Source organism: Ceratotherium simum, chromosome 2 (genome assembly GCF_057802395.1).
Source record: "Ceratotherium simum simum isolate JZ-2026a chromosome 2, ASM5780239v1, whole genome shotgun sequence".
NCBI lineage: Eukaryota > Metazoa > Chordata > Mammalia > Perissodactyla > Rhinocerotidae > Ceratotherium > Ceratotherium simum.
Genome location: NC_141901.1, coordinates 1,283,673 through 1,302,605, shown reverse-complemented (window position 1 = coordinate 1,302,605; position 18,933 = coordinate 1,283,673). Strand labels below are relative to the sequence as shown.

General features: G+C 55.0%; 1 protein-coding gene across 1 annotated transcript in view; it reads left to right on the top strand.

Moving 5' to 3' along the window:
• The window catches only part of LRRN2 (leucine rich repeat neuronal 2), a 58,680-nt gene extending 41,260 nt beyond the window's left edge, over positions 1–17,420 (top strand). The window contains exon 2 of the mRNA XM_087436996.1: positions 13,915–17,420. Coding sequence (XP_087293122.1) covers positions 14,133–16,265 — 2,133 coding nt within the window. The 5' untranslated portion in view covers positions 13,915–14,132 and the 3' untranslated portion in view covers positions 16,266–17,420. The remainder of the gene's footprint in view (positions 1–13,914) is intronic.
• The last annotated feature ends 1,513 nt before the right edge of the window (positions 17,421–18,933 follow it).

Genomic DNA, 18,933 nt, shown 5'->3' with positions numbered 1-18,933 from the left:
CTGTTGTGAACACTGAAGCTGGGCGGGAGGCGCGGCCCTGAGAAGATGTGCGTGGACGTGCTCTGTGAACCGTGATACATGGCATCAGGGCTGGAGATTGTATTCCCCAGGCTGCTGCCTGCAGACCTTGCCAAGGCCTGACGCCTGGGTTGGGGGAGCAGACAATCACAGTTGCGGTCCCCCTGTGCTCAGTGAATGCTTTCATGAAGCAGAAGGGAGGCTAGGAAAAGCAAAGAAGAGAAAAGAAAACTCCAGCAAATTCTCCTCTGTCCTCCCCCAGTTCCACAGCTCCTGGGGGAACTGAGCTGCATAATACAATGGGATTTAATAAAAATGCCTTTAACTCACAGTTTGTCTGCTGCCAGCTCCTTAATTAAATTGCCTAATGCTGGTCTGTGATGGCAGCACAGACTCTTGTGTTTAAGGAGCACGGTGTTGCCATGGCATTCCCCCAACAGGGCCAGCGGGTGTGGAGGAGCATGCAGATGAGGCATGGGGTCGGGTCCCGCCCGCATGTCCTCCCTGCCACACATGCACGCACACACACCCACACACACGTGTGTGTGCGTGCAAGTACTGCCAAGTCAGACTCCGGTCTGGTTTTCCTGGGAAAGGATTTCATCCTTGCTAAGAATACTGAGCCCGGACCTTAGAAAGGGGGCGCTCGGGGGCATTTGAGCAGAGCAGAACTGGCCGGCCAGTATGGCTGCGGTGGTCCAAGTATGGCCCTAGGCAATCAGGGCAGCGGGCGTCTCCCCACTGTGCTCGCCTGCTGCGAGCAGCTGCCTCCGTTTCCCCAGGTGAACCATACGAATCCACTCGTCTGCGTGCACCACCACTTGCGAAGGCTTGGGAAGCAGTGGACTAGAGGCTGCTTGGTTTGATGAGAAAGGGGTATGTTCTTGCACACACGGAGGGTGGAGGAAAGGAAACTTACCTGCTTGTGGAGTTTCCCTTCAGGTGCAGTGGTTCTCAGTCCTGGATTCACCTTAAAACCAATTGGGAACTTTTCCCCCCAATACTTTATTATGAAAAATTTCAAACATAGAGCAAAAGTTGAAGGAATGTTACAGTGAGCAACCATATACCCACCACCTAGACTCTACCATTAACCTTTTACTAGACTTGCTTTATCACATCTCTCTCCATCTTTTCGTCAATCCATCTTGTTTTTGGTGCATTTCAAAGTAAATTGCAGACATTGGTACACTTCTCCCTAAATACTCCAGTATCAACAACTGTGGAGTTAAATTTTTGTTTACAGTTGTTTTTTTCCTATTGATGTAAAATTTACATACAAAAAAATCCTGGAGAGTTTTTCTTTTTTAATACCACACCTGCATCCTAGCCCCCCCCCCCCCAGATAGATTGAATCGGTCTGGAGTGGAACGTAGGCATCGGTATATTTTAAAAGATTCCCATATGATTCTATGGTGCAGCCAGAGTTGGAAAACACAGATATCAGGAGGCAAAGGATTGTCATTTTTATTTCCCCTAAGCAGAATGTGGAGCTCTCCTGGCCACACCCAGGCCTGTCCCCTGCTTACTTTCCAGCCCCTCCCCTTCCTCCAGTGTTCTCCATGTGTGCATCATACGTCCATATTTATGCTTCTTTTAGGGTGGACCTCTGTGTACATGTGAATCTACTTGTTCTCATGTGAGCATTATAGGGGTCTCATCCTCTAATGTACATTTACCAATGGCAGAAACCACATCTGTTTCAGATTCTGTACATGTCACAGTGATGAAGCCATACAAGGTTTCATATGATGATCAGGGTACTTATGATGACCCAGATTGTGGAGGTGGATGGAGAAGCTGCTGATGCTAGTGGAGGGTGTTCAAAGTGATGTGTGGTGATGGCAGCGAGCCTGGGCGTCCTGGTGATCACAGCTGAGGATAGTGGCAACGCTGGGGCCAGTGATACTGATAGAGATGGTGGGCGACCACATGATAGCGTGGTGTAAATCTCAGTGATGGCATTGCGAGGGTGGGATGGTGGTGATGCTGCTGATGTCACCCTTCCCTGTGTGTGCAAACAGATGCTTGTTCGCCACACTGATTCCCATCAGGAAGAGCGTTGGTTGTCACGTGGCAGGAAGGTTGGTCCCCCCATTTGAGAACCCCACTGCTGCAAAGTGTAGCTCCTTCCAGAATTCTGAGAGACCACCTGAGAACCTTCTCCCCTTGGAGCGCTGGGTGAGGCCCTGACAGAGCGGCAGCAGCTCCGTGCTCAGGTGCCCTGTTCCATTGCACTGTAACGAGACACAGCTCCAGGATTAAGTACAAGTGGATCATTAGGAACGTTTATTTAAGATGGACAGTTGTGGGAGCCAGCCGGACCTGGGATGCCAGCCATCTCAGAATCAATAGAGATTTTATTTGCTGCCTGCGTGGTTTCCTGTTCCTTTCATGCCTGGTAAGCTCGAGGGAGGACAGAGGACAAGTGCTCTGGTTCCTCCCTCCCTTAACGCAGGCAGTAGGGGCAGAGAGGAGCGAAGGCCGAGCACTCCTGACCCCTTCTCACTGGACTTCGCCAGCATCTGAATTGTCCTGGGCACCGGGCTGCGGAGAGAGGTCTAAGGATGAGAATGAGGTTGGACTGCTAAGACTTTGTACTTTTTTTTCTCTAATATATAAATAAGCCCAGAGAATGATGCCGAAAAATACCTTTAAAATAGTGTTATCCAACCCTTTCATTTTACAGATGAGAAAACTAGGGACAAGTGGGCAGCATGTAAAATCCCTGTTGAGAACGACAGTAAAATACCCTCGTGTATATACTGTCTCCTCTGACACCAAGAGGCATCACACAGGACCTGGTTGGACCAGACCTGCGGGCAGGTGGGGGACCTCCTGCCCACCTGAGGGACAGCCCTGAGCCCCTTCCCAGATTCTTTCCACTAGCGAGGAGCCTGGGTGATGTCTGCGTAGCACTTACAGCTCGTGGTGCATGGTTCACACGTCCTTTCATTTGATGTGTACCACAGCTCTGTACAAAAGACAGAGGAGAAAACTGAGGCTCACAGAGGTTCATCATCTAGCCAAGCTTGCACAGGTAGTAAGTGGCAGGGTGGGAACTAGGATCCAGGGTCCCAGTATTCGTCTCCTAGGGATGCCGTAACAAACTGGGTGGCTTAAAACAGGAACTTACAGTCTCCAGTTCTGGAGGCTGGAAGTCAGAAATCAAGGTGTCGGCAGGGCCGTGCTCCCCCTGAAACCTGCAGGGGAGAAGCCTGCCTCGCCTCTTGTGAGCTTCCAGTGCTGGCCGTCAGCGGCTGGCGCTCCTCGGCTTGCAGCTACAGTGCTTCAGTCTCTGTCTCCGTCATCACGTGGAATTCTCTTTGTCTCTGTGTCCGAATGTCCCTATTCTTATAAGGACACCAGTCATTATAAGATTATAGTATTGTAATTAAATTTAATGTGATAATGTTTAGTGTAATGATGTTTTAATGTTATAAGGTTATAAGACCCCACCCTGATCCAGTGTGACCTCATCTTTACTTGATTAATCTGCCAGGACCCTATTTCCAAATTAAGGGCCCATTCAGAGGTACTGGGAGTTAGGACTTCACTGTATCTTTTGAAGGGACACAGTTCAACCCATAATGGTCCCTGACCCAAGCGCGTGGCCTTCCACAAGATGCTGTTTGCATCCTGGGCTCCATCCCATCCATTTTCTCCTCCGCGTCTCCTCCCTCCAAGGATGAGGTGCCCCCCTCTCCTGCAGTGCACAAAGTGGGGCCGGCTGGGAGCACTTTTCATCTCCCACTCTTCCCAGATTATTACAAGCTACTAACGTAGAGTCATGAAATATAGGTGGGTTTTTTGTCTTTTATTCTTAGACAGTAAAAATCATTAAGGCTTGCTCTTAATTAGTTTAATTTTGAAGCTTCTAAATATTGATTTAACCTACACTCCTTTGTACTTGCCGCAGTCACTGAATTATGCCTGTTATTGATCACGGATGGGAGCGTTTCCATCCACCGGGCTCTGGGGCCCTGGGAGCTGCGGGTCCCCCAGTAGGTACACTTGGCTTGGAAGGTGTCGATGGTGTGGAGGAGAGGGAGCCCCTGCCAGATTAGAAAGGGCCTTCTCTTGAAGGAGGGCTGCACAGCATAGGCCAGGGGCCAGTTTCTTGCTCTTGGGTTGGCCCAGGCTCAAGGGAGTTTGAATAAGGAGAAGTCCGTTGGGAATCTCCCCCTTCCATCCTGGGCGCGAGGAGAGCCGGGCAGTGGGGGCTGGAGGAGGGTGATGTGGGGTCGGGGTTTGGAGCACAGGCTTTGGCACCAGCCAGAACCTTAAGTCCTGGCTTCACCAGCTGGATGTTCTTGGGCAAGGTATCTACCCTCTCACATCTGTGAAATAGGGCTAGTAATCCCCATCTCATAGTGTAGTTACGAGCGTTCAGTGCACCCACTCAGGCCCCTAGCCCAAGGCCCCGCTCATAACCAGCCCTCGGTCAAGGGCTACTGTTATCAGCACTGCCGTCCCGCTTGGAAAATAAGGGCTGGACTTGGAAGCACACTTATCTTCTAGCTCTGGCTCCGTTACTTGTTCGCTGTGTGACCTTGGGCAAGTCCCTTAATATCCCTTCCGTTAAAATGGGGGTAACGGCACCTATGACCTTGTAAGGCTGTTGTGAGGATCATAGAGGATCGTGGATATGAAGAATTTAAATTGAAGGTGCATCCAGTCCTAATAGATTATTACTATTAATGCCTATAGTGGTCACGGCCTTCGGTGCCCCCTTTGACCGGCCTCTGCCTGCAGTATCGTGTCCAGACCCCTCTGGCTCCCGCTCACTGCTGCAGCCCTTCACCACGTCGTCCACGTAGGGACCCCTCAGTTCTTGGAATCCGCTTCCTGGTGTCCTCGTGTGTGTAGAATGCCTCCCACATCTGTGCATCTACTGACCTCCTGATCTAGGGAACACTTCCTTGTGAAATTTTTTGAACAACTTTATTGAAAGGGACTTCTGGGCAAGGCCCCTGCATGTGCAAAGGCGCAGGGGCAGGAAACAGCATTGTTTGCATCTCTCTGGAGTCTTTCCCCTCCTTTCCCCTGCACCTAGCCCCCAGGGATCCACTGTGTCTGAAGGGATGTCCTGGGGTCCTGGCTGCAGGAGGGAGCCTTTCAAGAATGCTGCAGGGTCTGCCCAGCACCCCAACCTGATTCTAGGAAGGGCAGGGGGAATTAGAGGGAGGGAGGCGGGAGAGGCTTATAGGTCAGTGGCTGGGCTTGGCTGCCCCTCTGGCTTGTGGTCAACGTGGAATGTGCGGGCTGCCTTCGAGCTAGGACGTTTAGAACTCTGCTTGGAGGGGCCTTCTCAACGTTCCCAGGGGTACCTGGGGAAACAGGAGCTGCTTGCCTGAGCCGGGAGGAGCTGGGTTGGTTATGGGTGAGAGCTGTGTTAGACATCAGTGATCCGTAAGCGAACTGAGTCCTAGAGCTGTCATGAAGACTAGAAATAGGACCCCAGTTGGAGGCCCTGGGGAAGCCTTATGGTTGACCTGGGAGAGGGCAGCCCCATCGGGAAGGAGTGTCAGCCTGCGGTGGGAGGGCTCCCGAGAGAGGGTGCCTGCCTTAGAGGCCACGTGACCCTCAGCGGGCCGGTCTGGTGCTGGCCTGGTACAAAGGTGGTCTAGAAGCTGGGGTCTGTGCCTCAGACACACTGAGGTGGATAAACAGGGAAGGGGACTCGACTGAGCACCAGGCACTTCACAGACATCGTCGTTTCCCTTTCGCCCCATGAGGTAGGCTCTCTGCCGTGTTACGGGGGAAGAACCTGATGAAGAGGACACTCAAGGTCACATAGCCAGCACCAGGATTCGGGTGCAGAGCTGACTCGAAAGCCCTGAGTGAGGTGGGTGGGGTCCACAGGGTTTCTGGAGGGGGAGCCTGAGAGTGCTTCAGAAGGGTGAGGATCATCGTGGGATCCTGTCGCGTCCAGAGGCAGAGGCCTGAGCCGGAAAGAAGTGTCTTCTCCACGAGGGAAAGGCTAGAAAGTGGCCGTGCAGTGGCCAGAGCCAGGGTGCGTGCCTAAGGAAGCCGGGCCCTGTGTGATGCATGTCTCCTTCCGGCTGGCCAGGAGGGAGGCGGAAGGGGCCTGAGCCCAGGCTCTGATCCACCTGGTCTTCTGGAGCTCTGACACAGCCAGCCCCCTTCCTCTCCCCGCCCTGCCCGTCTTGCTTTTTTTCCCTCCTTCCACAGATGTTTTCTGAGCTCCTACTGTGTGCCAGACTGTTGGAGGAACTGGCACTTGGAACACAGTTCCTTCCCCTGAGGGGTTCACAGTCTTGTGGGAGAGACAGACAGGTAAACAGCCAGTGTATGATGGGGGGATGCTGGGGCACTGTGGGAGCCCAGGAGAGGGGCGGAGGGGTCAGAGGAGGTTTCTTGAGGATGGGCAGGTGGTCAGCAGCAGCCTGGCTGCTCTCTGTGCCCTGGCACACTGGCTCCACTCACTGCAGCCTTCTTGGGTGCAGTGCAACCAGACAGACATGACTGTGTGCTACCTGCTGGCGCCCTCCACTCCTACTTAAGACATAACAAGCAGGCTTCCCTCCAGGCTGCAGAGCTCTAACACCCTGCCCAGGCCAGCCAGGAGACCTGGGAATGTAGATGTTTCTGCCCGGGGACAAGTTCCTTCCTTCCCAGGCCCAGGAAGGGGTTTTTACTGGAATACTGACTCCTCTAACTCCAGCACGGGATGGCGAGGGTGGATGTGAGATACCTCATCCTTCCCAGGAGATGCCCGCCCCCCACCATCGTCCATTCTTGGAAGTCAGTATCTAGCACCAGAAGCATGGAAATAGAATGATTTTCTGGAGAATGAGACGTACACCAGGGGTCAGACACTGGCTCTTCCGCATTCTAGCTGTGAGACTTCAGTCTGATCCCTTAGCTTCACTGAATTTGAGGTTTCTCATCCAAAGAATACCTCCCTCACAGGGTTGTTGGAAGGGTGGGAGTAGGTATATAAAGTGGCCAGCAAACAGAAATCCTGGCACATAGAAGGCGCTTGGGAATGTCACATATTTCCTCTGGGGCTTTGCTTTATGTCATCCTTCCAGTGGCATCAACTAGAGTTAAAGGGACTCATCAAGAGAGATGCTCAGAAAATAATGGTTGTCAAGCTTTTATATTTGGGACCCAAAGCAAAGAATGCATGATTTTGCGTCATGTCCCTGCACCTGTGTGTGTGTCTATCACATAGAGGGGAAATGCTTCTCAAAATAATGCCTAGTCTAGCTACACAATGCACTCTGATATTCTCTGTTTTATTTCATTTTTAAAAAATGCAGATTGGGACCCACTTGAAATTGTTGTCATGACCCACTAATGGGTTGCGATTCACAGTTCACAGCAATAGAACACTCCCCACTCCTACAGGGAAAGTCTGCACTGCACTAGGCTCTGGGGATACAAAAATCTGTAACAAACCCTCCTTTCCTGAGGAGCTCCCAGCCAGGTTGTGAAGACAGACTTGCAGCATGGCAGCAAGGAAGGTGCTAGGGTACAGCTCTGTTCAGAGAGTCTCAGGGACTGCCGTGGGGGTAACCTTCCCTGGAGGGAGTCAGGGAGAGCGCCCCAGAGGAGGTGGCGTTTGGGATGTGTTTTTATGGCTGAAGAGGAGGTTGATGGTTGAAGTTGGGGAAGGGCTTTGCAGGCAGAGTGAGAGGCCCAAAGTGTAGAAGGAAATAGCATGTCTGGTTTGGTGGGAGCACGGGGTGTCTGGGAATAAGAGGCTAACTCCAGGGTGAGAAGGAGAGAACAAAAGAGGCTGTTGTAGGGTCAAGACAGGAGATGGAAAGGGCAAGTAAGTGCATGCACTATGGCGGGTATGTGGGAGCTGGGAGACGGTGAGACTGCCAGTCTTGGAGACTGGTGGACGGCGATGCTGACTGATGGAGATGGGACCGAAGAGGCAAGAGCAGGTTTGGTGGGAGAAGACGCTGGACTTGGGACAAGTCGGGTGTGAGGAGCCTCTGAGATGGCCAGGCTGAGAGGTCCAGGGGCAGACAGAAGTGAGTCTGGGCCCCTTCTTCCTGGCCACTCCTCCGTTTGTCCTCTTGCCTGGTGGCCCAGACTCTGTAGTGAGAAGACCTAGAAGCGTGGCCTTCAGGCCCAGGCCAGAAGGATTCCGGCCAGACTGGGGCCCTATGGCGTACAGCAATGTCTAGATATGGGAACTGTAGAACAAGAAAGAGGGATCGGTCCCGCTTCCTGGACATCACTGATTAAGCGTCAGACCCTGAGAAGCTGTAGCCCACTTGGAAGCAAGAGGGGGAATTAAGCGAATTTCAAGTCTGCAGTTCTGGAGTTCCCTGATGCCCAAGTCAGCTGTTTCAAAAGATGCTCATCCCAAATTGTGATGGAGAAGGAAAGGGAAGTCTGGGTTTAAAAGATGAAGCTGATTGATGTGAGAGAAGTCAGGACAGTATCTATTCCCCAGTGGCGGCTGGTTGTTGACTGGGAAGGACACTTCTCGACTGCTGGAGGTATTCACATCTGGTTCTGGGTGGTAGTTGTACTGGTGTCTACAAATGTAGAAATTCGTTGAGCTGTACACTTGGGGTTGGTGCCACTTATGCATTCTCCTCTACATATGTCATACCTCAATAATACAAAAAAACGTTTGTTAGAAAAGGTGAGAGAGGAGGAGAGGAATGAGAGGCACTTCAGGTACCTCTCACCCTCTGCCACTCACAGCAGTTCTGCGGGCAGTGTGTTGTCCCTGGTTCCCAGCTCAGGCGTTTGAGGTGCAGGTTACCACCTTGCCCAAGGTCCACAGCAGAGGCAGAGCCAGGCTCCAAGTCTGATTGCAAAGCCCAGGCTTCTTCCCCTCCACCACTCCTCCTTTACCTAAGTTATTTATGGATTCAGACTCTGGAAGACTAGGTAAATGCTGAGGTCCCCTCCAGCTCCGAGGTCCTGGTTGTCTGTGATTAAATGAGAGGTGGGAGTGAGGGGCCATACTCACCTCCCAGGAGGAGCTGAAGGCCAGGTGTACAGAGGGAAGGCTGGCCTCGCCCCTCTCTGCATCTCTCCCACCCAGCGGTTATCTGCTGGTGAGCAGGCCGGAGTTTATCAGTGCCACACTCAATTATGATGTGCATCCGGCTCTGCAGCTCAGGGGGACCTGGCACTGAAGCAGTGAAGACCAGGCAATGGATCATCGATCACCGGCCGCCTGCTCCTCCCTCTGGACCCTCGGCTCCCAGGGGCTGGGCGGAGGCCGCCAGGGAGGGCGCAGGAGTGGGGGCGTGGAGGGAGAGACTGCATCCACCAGCCGCCTGGAGGACCAGCGATCTCAGTACTGGCTGGAGTGACCGGACTTGCTTGAGGCGGGGCCCGAGGGAGGCAAGGGAGAAGAAGGGAAGGGAGCAGGAGCAGCCCAGGCCCTGACAACAGCTTCTCCAAAACTCTTCACTTAGAGCTTTGCCAAGGGTCTTAATTTAATATGGAGGGTAAGGGATCAGTTCCACACTTTCTGCTCAATCCTGAGCAGCTGCCTGGAGGAGGTGGGTCTGATTGGGCTTGCAGAGCCAGCCCTTCCAAGGGAAATTTTGCCCCTGGAGTGGGCAACCCTGCTTCCTTGATGTGGCCCTGTTGCCGCACAAATGGCACAATCTGCTCGCCACGAGACAAGCCAATCGTCAAGAGGCAAGATGGTGGCAGAGAAAGGGCAGTTTATTACCGCTTGCTAGCAAGGGGGAAGATGGCCAACTCATGTCCAAAAGAACCATCTTACAGAACAAAGACTACAGGCCAGTTATATAGAGGGCTGGTCTCCCAGTGGGGGAGGCATCTGGTCTCAGGATGGGGGCATCCATCTGATCTTAGTTCCTGATAGTCTTTTGTTTCACTGGATATGCATCAGAGACCGGAGCAACGCCCTGTACCCTGATCTTTCAGTTGTCATGATGATGGCTGTCAGCATAGACTCTCTGCCCCAGGGTCATCACATTCCTAAGGAACTCAAAAGAACAAAGTTATCAACTTATTGCAGCTGGGAGGGGCCATAAAGTCCAGAGTTAGTTGGAGGTCATTCCAAGTCACAATATGGTTTCCCCTCTACAATATGGCTTCCCTTATGTCAACCCTGTATTGAGCCAGTATCAGCCCCAGGGCTCTCTGTCTCCTGTCACTGAAGGCCATGGCTGGCCAGCAGTCCCCAGTCAGAAGGCAGGCTGAGGTCTGTGGGCAGCCTGCTGGCTCTGCTGGTCCCTGTGGTTCCAGGCCCAGCCACACTGACACAGGAACAGTGTCTTCCCATGCTGTCCCCAAAGGGGTCAGTCTAGCTGGCAATCAAGGAATGCGGTCTGAGAGGCTCATCAGGTAGCCACGGGGAGGAGGAGCTGAGGACCCAGGTCATCTCTGAAGGGGTTTGCACCTGGGGCAGGCACTCTGAGTCAGCTGTGGGCTCTGTTCCTGGAAGGCAGGCATTGGCCTGCCAGACGTGACTCCACCGAGTCAAGGACCTGGGTCTGAATCCGGACCCGCCATCTGGAAGCTGTGCCACCTCAAAGTCACTTCACCTCTCGGAGCCCCAGTTGCTTCCCCTGCAAAATGAGACTAAATAATCTGTTCTCTGCCTACACACAGGGTTGATGGGGGGACTACAGGTTTCACTGTATCCACTAGGGTACCCTCTGCATGCTCAGTCCTACACTTGGTGCGGGGCACAAAAGCATGTAAGACACACGGCCCCTGCCGCAAGGAGCTTGAAATCCAGTTGGGGAAAATGTTCACGTGACGGTCTGAACTCCCGCTCACCCCGGGAGATCATAGATAAAAGACAATTAGCTTTCTCTGCCGCTCCTGGCAGAAATTGCTAACCAGCCCACATGAGTGGGCCACGTGCAAGACAACCTTCAAAGGTGATGGCAGGGGAGTGGGCAGCGTGGAGTCCGTCCTGGAAGGGGCTGCATGCTCCGCAGCAATGGGGAGGACTTGTCTAGGCCTTTGCCAAGCCTTGGAGTCAGAGCAAGAACGTGACTCATCAAGCCTCTGCCTCGCTCTGGATGGGCTCCTGGCTGCTGCCTCACCCACCCACCCACCCAGCCCCAGGGGGCAAGGAGGAGGGTGCTGCCTGGTGGGGAGGGAAAGGCCAGTCTGGGGAGGTCTCTGATGAAGTTTTAAATGGATTCTCCGTCACAAAGGTGTTAGAACAAAGTGTTGGAGGAGGAGACACCTGGGGCTCAGGTAGGGTCTGAAGGCCGGGGAGATGCTTGGGGCCTGGCTGAAGACCCCTCTCCACCCACTCCAGCCTCCTCTCTGCTTAACAACGGTCTTGGGCTCTCCTGATCATTTTGCATTGTTGGTCCTGCCAGAGTGGCACTCCTTAAAGGTACGACGTGTTCTCTATTTCTGCTCACACCTCCCACCCCACCTGGGGGCCACACCAGCCCACAGTGGGCCAGCTTAATAGGGGCCTGCTGAGCCCTAGGATCCAACTTCTAGTCCCCCTAAGAAGTCCTATAGCTGGAGAGCCCCCCACCCCTGGGTGTGAGTGGAGCTGAAGGGAACTAGCGTTTACTGAGCTCTTGTGTGTACGCTGCACTCAGCTCTGTAACCCTAATGACAACCTCATTTGATACATAAGGAGCAGACTCTCAAAGGAGTCAGTAACTTTTCCCAGGGTGCTCTGGTCGGAAGTGGTAAGTAACAGTAAGATCGCTCTGCTGGCAGGTTCTGCTGTCTCGTGCCAGGTCTAGGCAAGGAGGCAGGGGCCTCTGGTATCTAAGTGGCAGGACTACTGGCCTTAGATCCAGTTCTGTGATGGCCATCCAGGGACTCAGCCTGTCCCTGCAGCCTCTCCACCCACACAGTACACCACCGAGTCCCCTCCCCTTCCTGACCGCCAGGCACTGGCTTGGAAGGCTGGTTCCCGGGCTCCCCTTGCACATGTGCACGTGCGTGTGCACACGTGTGTTTGTTTGCCCTGAGTTTTACGTGTCAATGCACACAAACCCCTACGCAAAACCTCTGCATTTTAAGTCACAGGTGTTTTTCCCACCTTCAGAAATAGCTCCAGAGGAAGGTGGGAAGTAGTCACATGTAAACAGGTTCACTGCTCTCCTGCTCAGGGAGGGCACCACGCCTCCCACTGCTCCCCTTCCCAGCCCCAGCATCCTGGAAGCGGGATGAGGGGGGCAAAGAGCCCCCGTGGCCAGCTGAGGGCACCTGCCTGGAAGGTGGTAGGAGACACGGCCTCCTGCAGCTCCAAGAATGGGCACCCAGCCTGCTGCGGCAGCAGCCAGTGAGCCCCAGGGTGCCCAGGGTAGCTCGGGCCAGACCTGGGGCAGAGAAGCGTGGTCTAAATGACACAGCCTCTGGACGGGGGTAGCTTCCTGTCTCCTGCCGCTTACCAGCTTTGTGTCTTGAGCCAAATTCTTTAACGTCATCTGAACCTCAGTTTCTTCATCTGCAAATTGGGGGTATTAATGCTTATCTTGCAGACTCCTTATAAGAGTTAAATAAAATAAGACATTCAGAGTCTTTGAAGAGTCCTAGCAGATCGCAGGTGTTCAATGAGTGTGCACTTCCCTGATGCCTGCAGCTGGAAAACTGCCTGAGTCAGACCTCCACCCAGGAGTCTCACCAGGCCCAGGAAGTCCTCCTCTTCTCCCTCATCTTGGTTCTAGGCCATGGCTGGACTTGCCTCCAGGGCGATGCGGCCTGGCCGTGGGGTTTGAGAGAGAACCTGGATTGGTTACCCATACCCGGGATGGATTCTAGATTGTGGTAGGCGTGGAGGCCCGACCTACTGGGAGAAGGGGCCCTAGGGCCCCAGAGATTGATTCGTACAATAAACACTCATTGGGCTCCTGCTCTGTGCTACAAGCACAAGGATGAGCAAGACAGGTCACTAGCTGGGGAGACATTTCCACCTGGTGTGGTCAGGGCTGTGACCCAGGAAGCGTGGAGCACTGTAAGAGCATGAAGCAGGCCTCTTAGCCAGCCGGGGGTGGGGAGTTTGGGGAGAAGCTTTCTGTAGGAGGTGACTGACTGTAAGTTGAGTCGTGAAGAACAAGTAGGAGCTGTCTGGGAGACAAGGAGAAGGAGACACGAGAAAGGGAGCATATCAGGGTAACTTCAACCTGAAAGGGCTGTGCACACTGGGTAAGTGGGTGGCAGCAAGAGAAGCCAGGAGAAGTGGCCAGGGCCAGGTCACATGAGGTCTTACCTGCAGGGCTGACGAGCTCAGACCCAGGCTTCTTAACCTCAGCACCTCCTTCTGGGCAGCTCGGCCAGGCTGTTGGGAAAGGGAAAACCCTTGCTTCCAGGTAGGGAAGTTGACAAAAAAACCAAAGCCGGCCTCTACCCCAGGAGAGCCTAAGCAGACCCCAGGCAGGACAACCCCTTCCCCAGCCCGTCTGGGTGTGGGGTCAGGGTCCACTGCCTTTCAGCTTCCAAGCCCTGCGAGCCCAACCTGGAGTTTAGAAGCTACACTTGTTTCCACTACCCTCTCCCCACCCTGCTCAGAGGGATGTCTGAAAACCATCGTTTTATTTTCCGTTTACCGAGGGAGCCACGCAGTGGGGAGGCAAGATGTAAGAAAGCTTTGAGCGTCGACTCCACATCTCTCTGGGCGCAGAAGGACTCTGGAGATGACAGTAATTCCAGCCGTCCCCTCTCCCCCCACCACACACACACCCCTTTCCCAAGTTATCCTGGAAGCTTCCAAGGCCCAGCCTCTTGCTCCTTCCCTGAAGACTCAGTCACTCACTCTCCAGCAGCTTGTGGAAAAGGACATTAAAGCCTAAGGACTAGGACGGAACCCGGGAGCCTGGCCCCACCCACCGCTCTCAGCTCCTGTGGCCTCTTGAGTCAAACAGGGAGACATGGGAGGAGGGAGTCGACTGGGCTTCTCTGCCGCCTCCCTAACTCTGCCTCTTCTTCCAGGGCTGCCCCGATGGGGCGTGGCGATGAGTGAGCAGGCCCAGCGGATGAGGATGGAGAGCTGCACCCAGGAGGGCAAGAAGAGAAGCCCAGCCATCCCCGCATAGAATGACTGCCCTGGGAGGGGGGTTCCCCAGCCGGGCTGCTGACCCTCAGCCTACAAACCGCTAAGAGCAGGACTCCAGACTCTTGTGGATGGTTCTCTGCCCTGCGGCTCCACCATGAGGCTCCTCGTGGCCCCCCTCTTGCTGGCTTGGGTGACTGGTGCCACCGCCGCTGTGCCTGTGGTGCCCTGGCGTGTGCCCTGCCCCCCTCAGTGTGCCTGCCAGATCCGGCCCTGGTATACACCCCGCTCTTCCTACCGTGAGGCCACCACCGTGGACTGCAATGACCTGTTTCTGACGGCTGTGCCCCCGGCACTGCCCGCGGGCACGCAGACCCTGCTGCTGCAGAGCAACAGCATTGTCCACGTGGACCAGAGTGAGCTCGCCTACCTGGCCAACCTCACAGAGCTGGACCTGTCCCAGAACAGCTTTTCTGACGCCCGGGACTGTGATTTCCGTGCCCTGCCCCAGCTGCTGAGCCTGCACCTGGAGGAGAACCAGCTGACTCGGCTGGAGGACCACAGCTTTGCAGGGCTGGCCAGCCTGCAGGAACTCTATCTCAACCACAACCAGCTCTACCGCATTGCCCCCAGGGCCTTCGCCGGCCTCAGCAACCTGCTGCGGCTGCACCTCAACTCCAACCTGCTGAGGGCTGTGGACAGCCGCTGGTTCGAGATGCTGCCCAACCTGGAGATCCTCATGATTGGCGGCAACAAGGTGGATGCCATCGTGGACATGAACTTCCGGCCCCTGGCCAACCTGCGCAGCCTGGTGCTGGCAGGCATGAACCTGCGGGAGATCTCCGACTATGCCCTGGAGGGGCTGCAGAGCCTGGAGAGCCTCTCCTTCTACGACAACCAGCTGGCCCGGGTGCCCAGGCGGGCGCTGGAGCAGGTGCCCGGGCTCAAGTTCCTAGACCTGAACAAGAACCCGCTCCAGCGGGTAGGGCCCGGGGACTTTGCCAACATGCTGCACCTCAAGGAGCTGGGGCTGAACAACATGGAGGAGCTGGTTTCCATTGACAAGTTGGCCCTGGTCAACCTTCCTGAGCTGACCAAGCTGGATATCACCAACAACCCCCGGCTGTCCTTCATCCACCCCCGTGCCTTCCACCACCTGCCACAGATGGAGACCCTCATGCTCAACAACAACGCTCTCAGTGCCTTGCACCAGCAGACAGTGGAGTCCTTGCCCAGCCTGCAGGAGGTGGGTCTCCATGGCAACCCCATCCGCTGTGACTGTGTCATCCGCTGGGCCAATGCCACAGGCACCCGTGTCCGCTTCATCGAGCCGCAGTCCACTGTGTGTGCCGAGCCGCCAGATCTCCAGCGCCGCCCAGTCCGCGAGGTGCCCTTCCGGGAGATGACGGACCACTGCCTGCCCCTCATCTCCCCCAACAGCTTCCCCTCCAGCCTCCAGGTGGCCAGTGGAGAGAGCCTGGTGCTGCACTGCCGGGCGCTGGCTGAACCGGAACCCGAGATCTACTGGGTCACTCCAGCGGGGGTTCAACTGACGGCTGCCCGTGCAGGCAGGAAGTACCGGGTGCACCCGGAAGGGACCCTGGAGCTGCGGAGGGTGACCCTGGAAGACGCAGGGCTGTACACCTGTGTGGCCCAGAACCTGGTGGGGGCTGACACTAAGACGGTCAGTGTAGTTGTTGGCCGGGCTCCCCTGCAGCCAGGCAGGGACAAAGGATGGGGGCTGGAGCTCCGAGTACAGGAGACCTACCCGTATCACATTCTACTGTCTTGGGTGCCCCCACCTAACACAGTCTCCACCAACCTCACCTGGTCCAGCACCTCCTCCCTTTGGGGCCAAGGGGCTGCTGCTCTGGCCCGCTTGCCGCGGGGCACACATAGCTACAACATCACCCGCCTCCATCAGGCCACCGAGTACTGGGCCTGCTTGCAGGTGGCCTTTGCTGATGCCCACACCCAGTTGGCATGTGTATGGACCAGGACTAAAGAGGCCACTCCTTGCCACAGAGCCTTAGGGGACCGACCTGGGCTCGTAGCCATCCTGGCTATCGCTGTCCTCCTGCTGGCAGCTGGGCTAGCAGCCCACCTTGGCACTAGCCAGCCCAGCCAGGGGGTTGGGGGGTGGCCTCTCCTTCCAGCCTGGGCTCTCTGGGGCTGGAGTACTCCCTCAGTCCGGGTGGTGTCTGCACCCCTTGTCCTGCCCTGGAAGCCGGGGAGGAAGCTGTCCTCAGAAGGGAAGACACTGTCACCACCATTGTTGCAAAATTCCTGAAGCTCAGCCTGTTCTCAGCAGGAGAGAAATAACTAGGACTACTTTTTACCAAAACGGAAGCAATCTGGGCCAGACGCCCTGCCAGGAGAGTGACATGGACCCACGTGCTTGAGGCCTGGCAGCTGGACCAAGACAGATGGGGCTTTGTGGCCTCAAGGGGTACTCTAGCAGCCTCCTCAAAGTTTCCCATACCTTCTGGGGGCTCCACTGCTGCCATTCTGAGGAGCATCTCCAAGGGACTGGAAGGACTCTGGCTCGAGACTTCCCCCACCCCAGCTGTCTACGTGCCCAGGGGCTCCTGGGCTCCGCCTGGCTTCCCCTGCCTGTGTCCCCAGGCTCTTGGCCCCCAGGATGCGCCCCTCCTCTCCTCTTTCTTTGTACAGTCTCAGTTGCTTGTTCTTCCCCCTTCTGGGCAAGGGCTGAAGGAGGCCTCCCCACCCACCTTGTGGGACTGCTCCCAGAGTGACCCCCCGCCGGATCTGAAGGACAGCAGGGGAGAGGGATGACCGGGAAGGCCTTGCCTCGGCAGCCCAGTGGGCACTCCGAGGTTGGCTTTCTATAGACAGTTTTGTACCTTTGTGGAAAAACGTGTCACTCCCCCCAACCCAATTCACTCTTTTCTCCTATTTTGTAAAAAATAAAAATAAATAAGAACAACAATAGTAAGAGGGGAAAGGAAACAAAATGAAATAGTCCTTTGAGTACTGACTATAACTGAAGAGCTCTCAGCTCTGGAATCTCTTCAAAGCCCAGAGGCGACAGAGGGAGCCACTGGGTGGGAGAGGCCGAGGAGAGGGAAGTCAGGGAGGAGGACACAGTTCTTCCCTCTAGGTTTGAACTCTGGCCTGCCGGGTGCCTCTGGGCCTGCTCCCTGGAGAGTCCCTGTAACTGTGAGCAGGAGAGGCTAACAAGAGAGGGAGGAAGCACAGGAGGCAAGGAGAGGGGTGGGAGAGGAAAATGGAGAAAACCAGAGATGGAGAGGGTGGAAATTTCCATCACCAAACATCATCACCCTTTTCTTTCTCTGATAAGCAATTAACATGCCAGTGCATAGGAAACACTTCCCAGCCTATTTCTAATTAAACGCAAGAGGCAGAGTCATGCAGAGAATTGCAAATCATTGAGACAGCAAGAACTTTGGCTCCCTGGGCAGGAGGGGCTGTGGGGCGACAGGATTTGGGGAGGGGAGAGCTGTGGGACAAGAAAATTGGTGCATTTATCTTTCTGATCCGTTTCACTATAATTTGCAGTGAGCCTGGTATTTTTTTTAAGGACATGGATTGACTTCTTAGGACCAGATGTGAAGAGGAACATCGTTGGAAAGACAGTAGAACCAAGGGGAGCTGGCTTTTGTGTCCTGTCAAGGGAGTGGCTCCGGGGCAGAGCCCTCTGGGCCGCCTCTCGTTTCTGAGATAGGCTGGGAAAGCCGTGGGTCTCCTGAGACTGAAATGAGCAGCACGTGAACCTGAGGAGCCCTGTGCTACAGACACATCTGGCAGACTTGTTGGAAGCCGGCTCTAAGCTGCCATCGAGACTGCAAATGTATACACAGGTGGAAGCGAGACCATCAGCCCCATGGAACCTAGAAGGAGAACACTCACCCCAAGGCAGGGGTAACGCTCCTCTCAGTGAGCGCACGAGAGAGCAGGGCTCCCTGAAGTCCTTCAGCAGACAGCCAGGTTAGAAGCTTTCTTCCTGTTGGCCAGGGATCTCACCGTGTCAGCCTACATCAGAATCACCTGAGGGCTCGCTAAACACAGCTGGCTGGGCCCACCCCCAGAGCTTCTGGTCTAGATCTGGGTGGGATCTGAGAGTTTGCATTTCTGACAAGTTTTCAGGTAATGGTGATGGTGCTGGTCTGGGGACCACACTTTGAGAACCACAGAGCTCCGGCTTGCAGTGCCTAGAATGTTTCCCTCCTTCCGCTCCAGGCCCTGGATTTTTTTACAGAGCGGTATAGGTTATGGCCCTGGGACAGAGTTGGGGAAGGGGCTAGAGGATGGCCCCTCCGCTCTCCCCACCCTGTGGGCTGCCCGTCACCCTGAGGTCAGCAGGCTCCATTCACACGTGCTCTTTCGTGTGGGTGAGTGTGTGTGCTTCAGGGTAGAAGCTGGGAAAGCAGAGATGTGACACTCTCTACCTTCCTGCACCTGTGGTGACACTCCTGATGCCTCACAGTGTTCTTTCCTGTGAGCTTTGGGATCATCACAGCCACATTCTGGGCAGCCCACCAGGTGGCTGGAGCTAGCCTGTGGGACTTAGCCTGTTTGCCATCGGTGAGGGTTGGATCTGTCCTCCGTGATCCAGATCTCTGTGGAGAAGAGGTAGGGCAGGGCCTGTGCTGATCAGGGAAAACTGAAGTCAGAAATCATTGCCTCTCCTTCCCTCTAGACAATCGGCAGTTGTCTTTCTTGACAGCCAACATGCCAGAGATTCAAGGTGCCGTTCCCTTAGATAAGCACCCAGAGCCCTGTCAAGGCTGTGGAGCCCTGCAACCCTCCCATCCCCACCTCTACTGCCACCCCAGACCTTCCCTAGGAGCCCAGCGCCCAAAGACTGAGCACCAGCACAGCTCGAGGGCCCAGGGCCTTAGCTAGCTCAGAATACTTGTAACGTGCCTGAGGCCGGAAGGTGGAAAGGAAGAGCTTTTTGCTACCCTGCTTTCCCT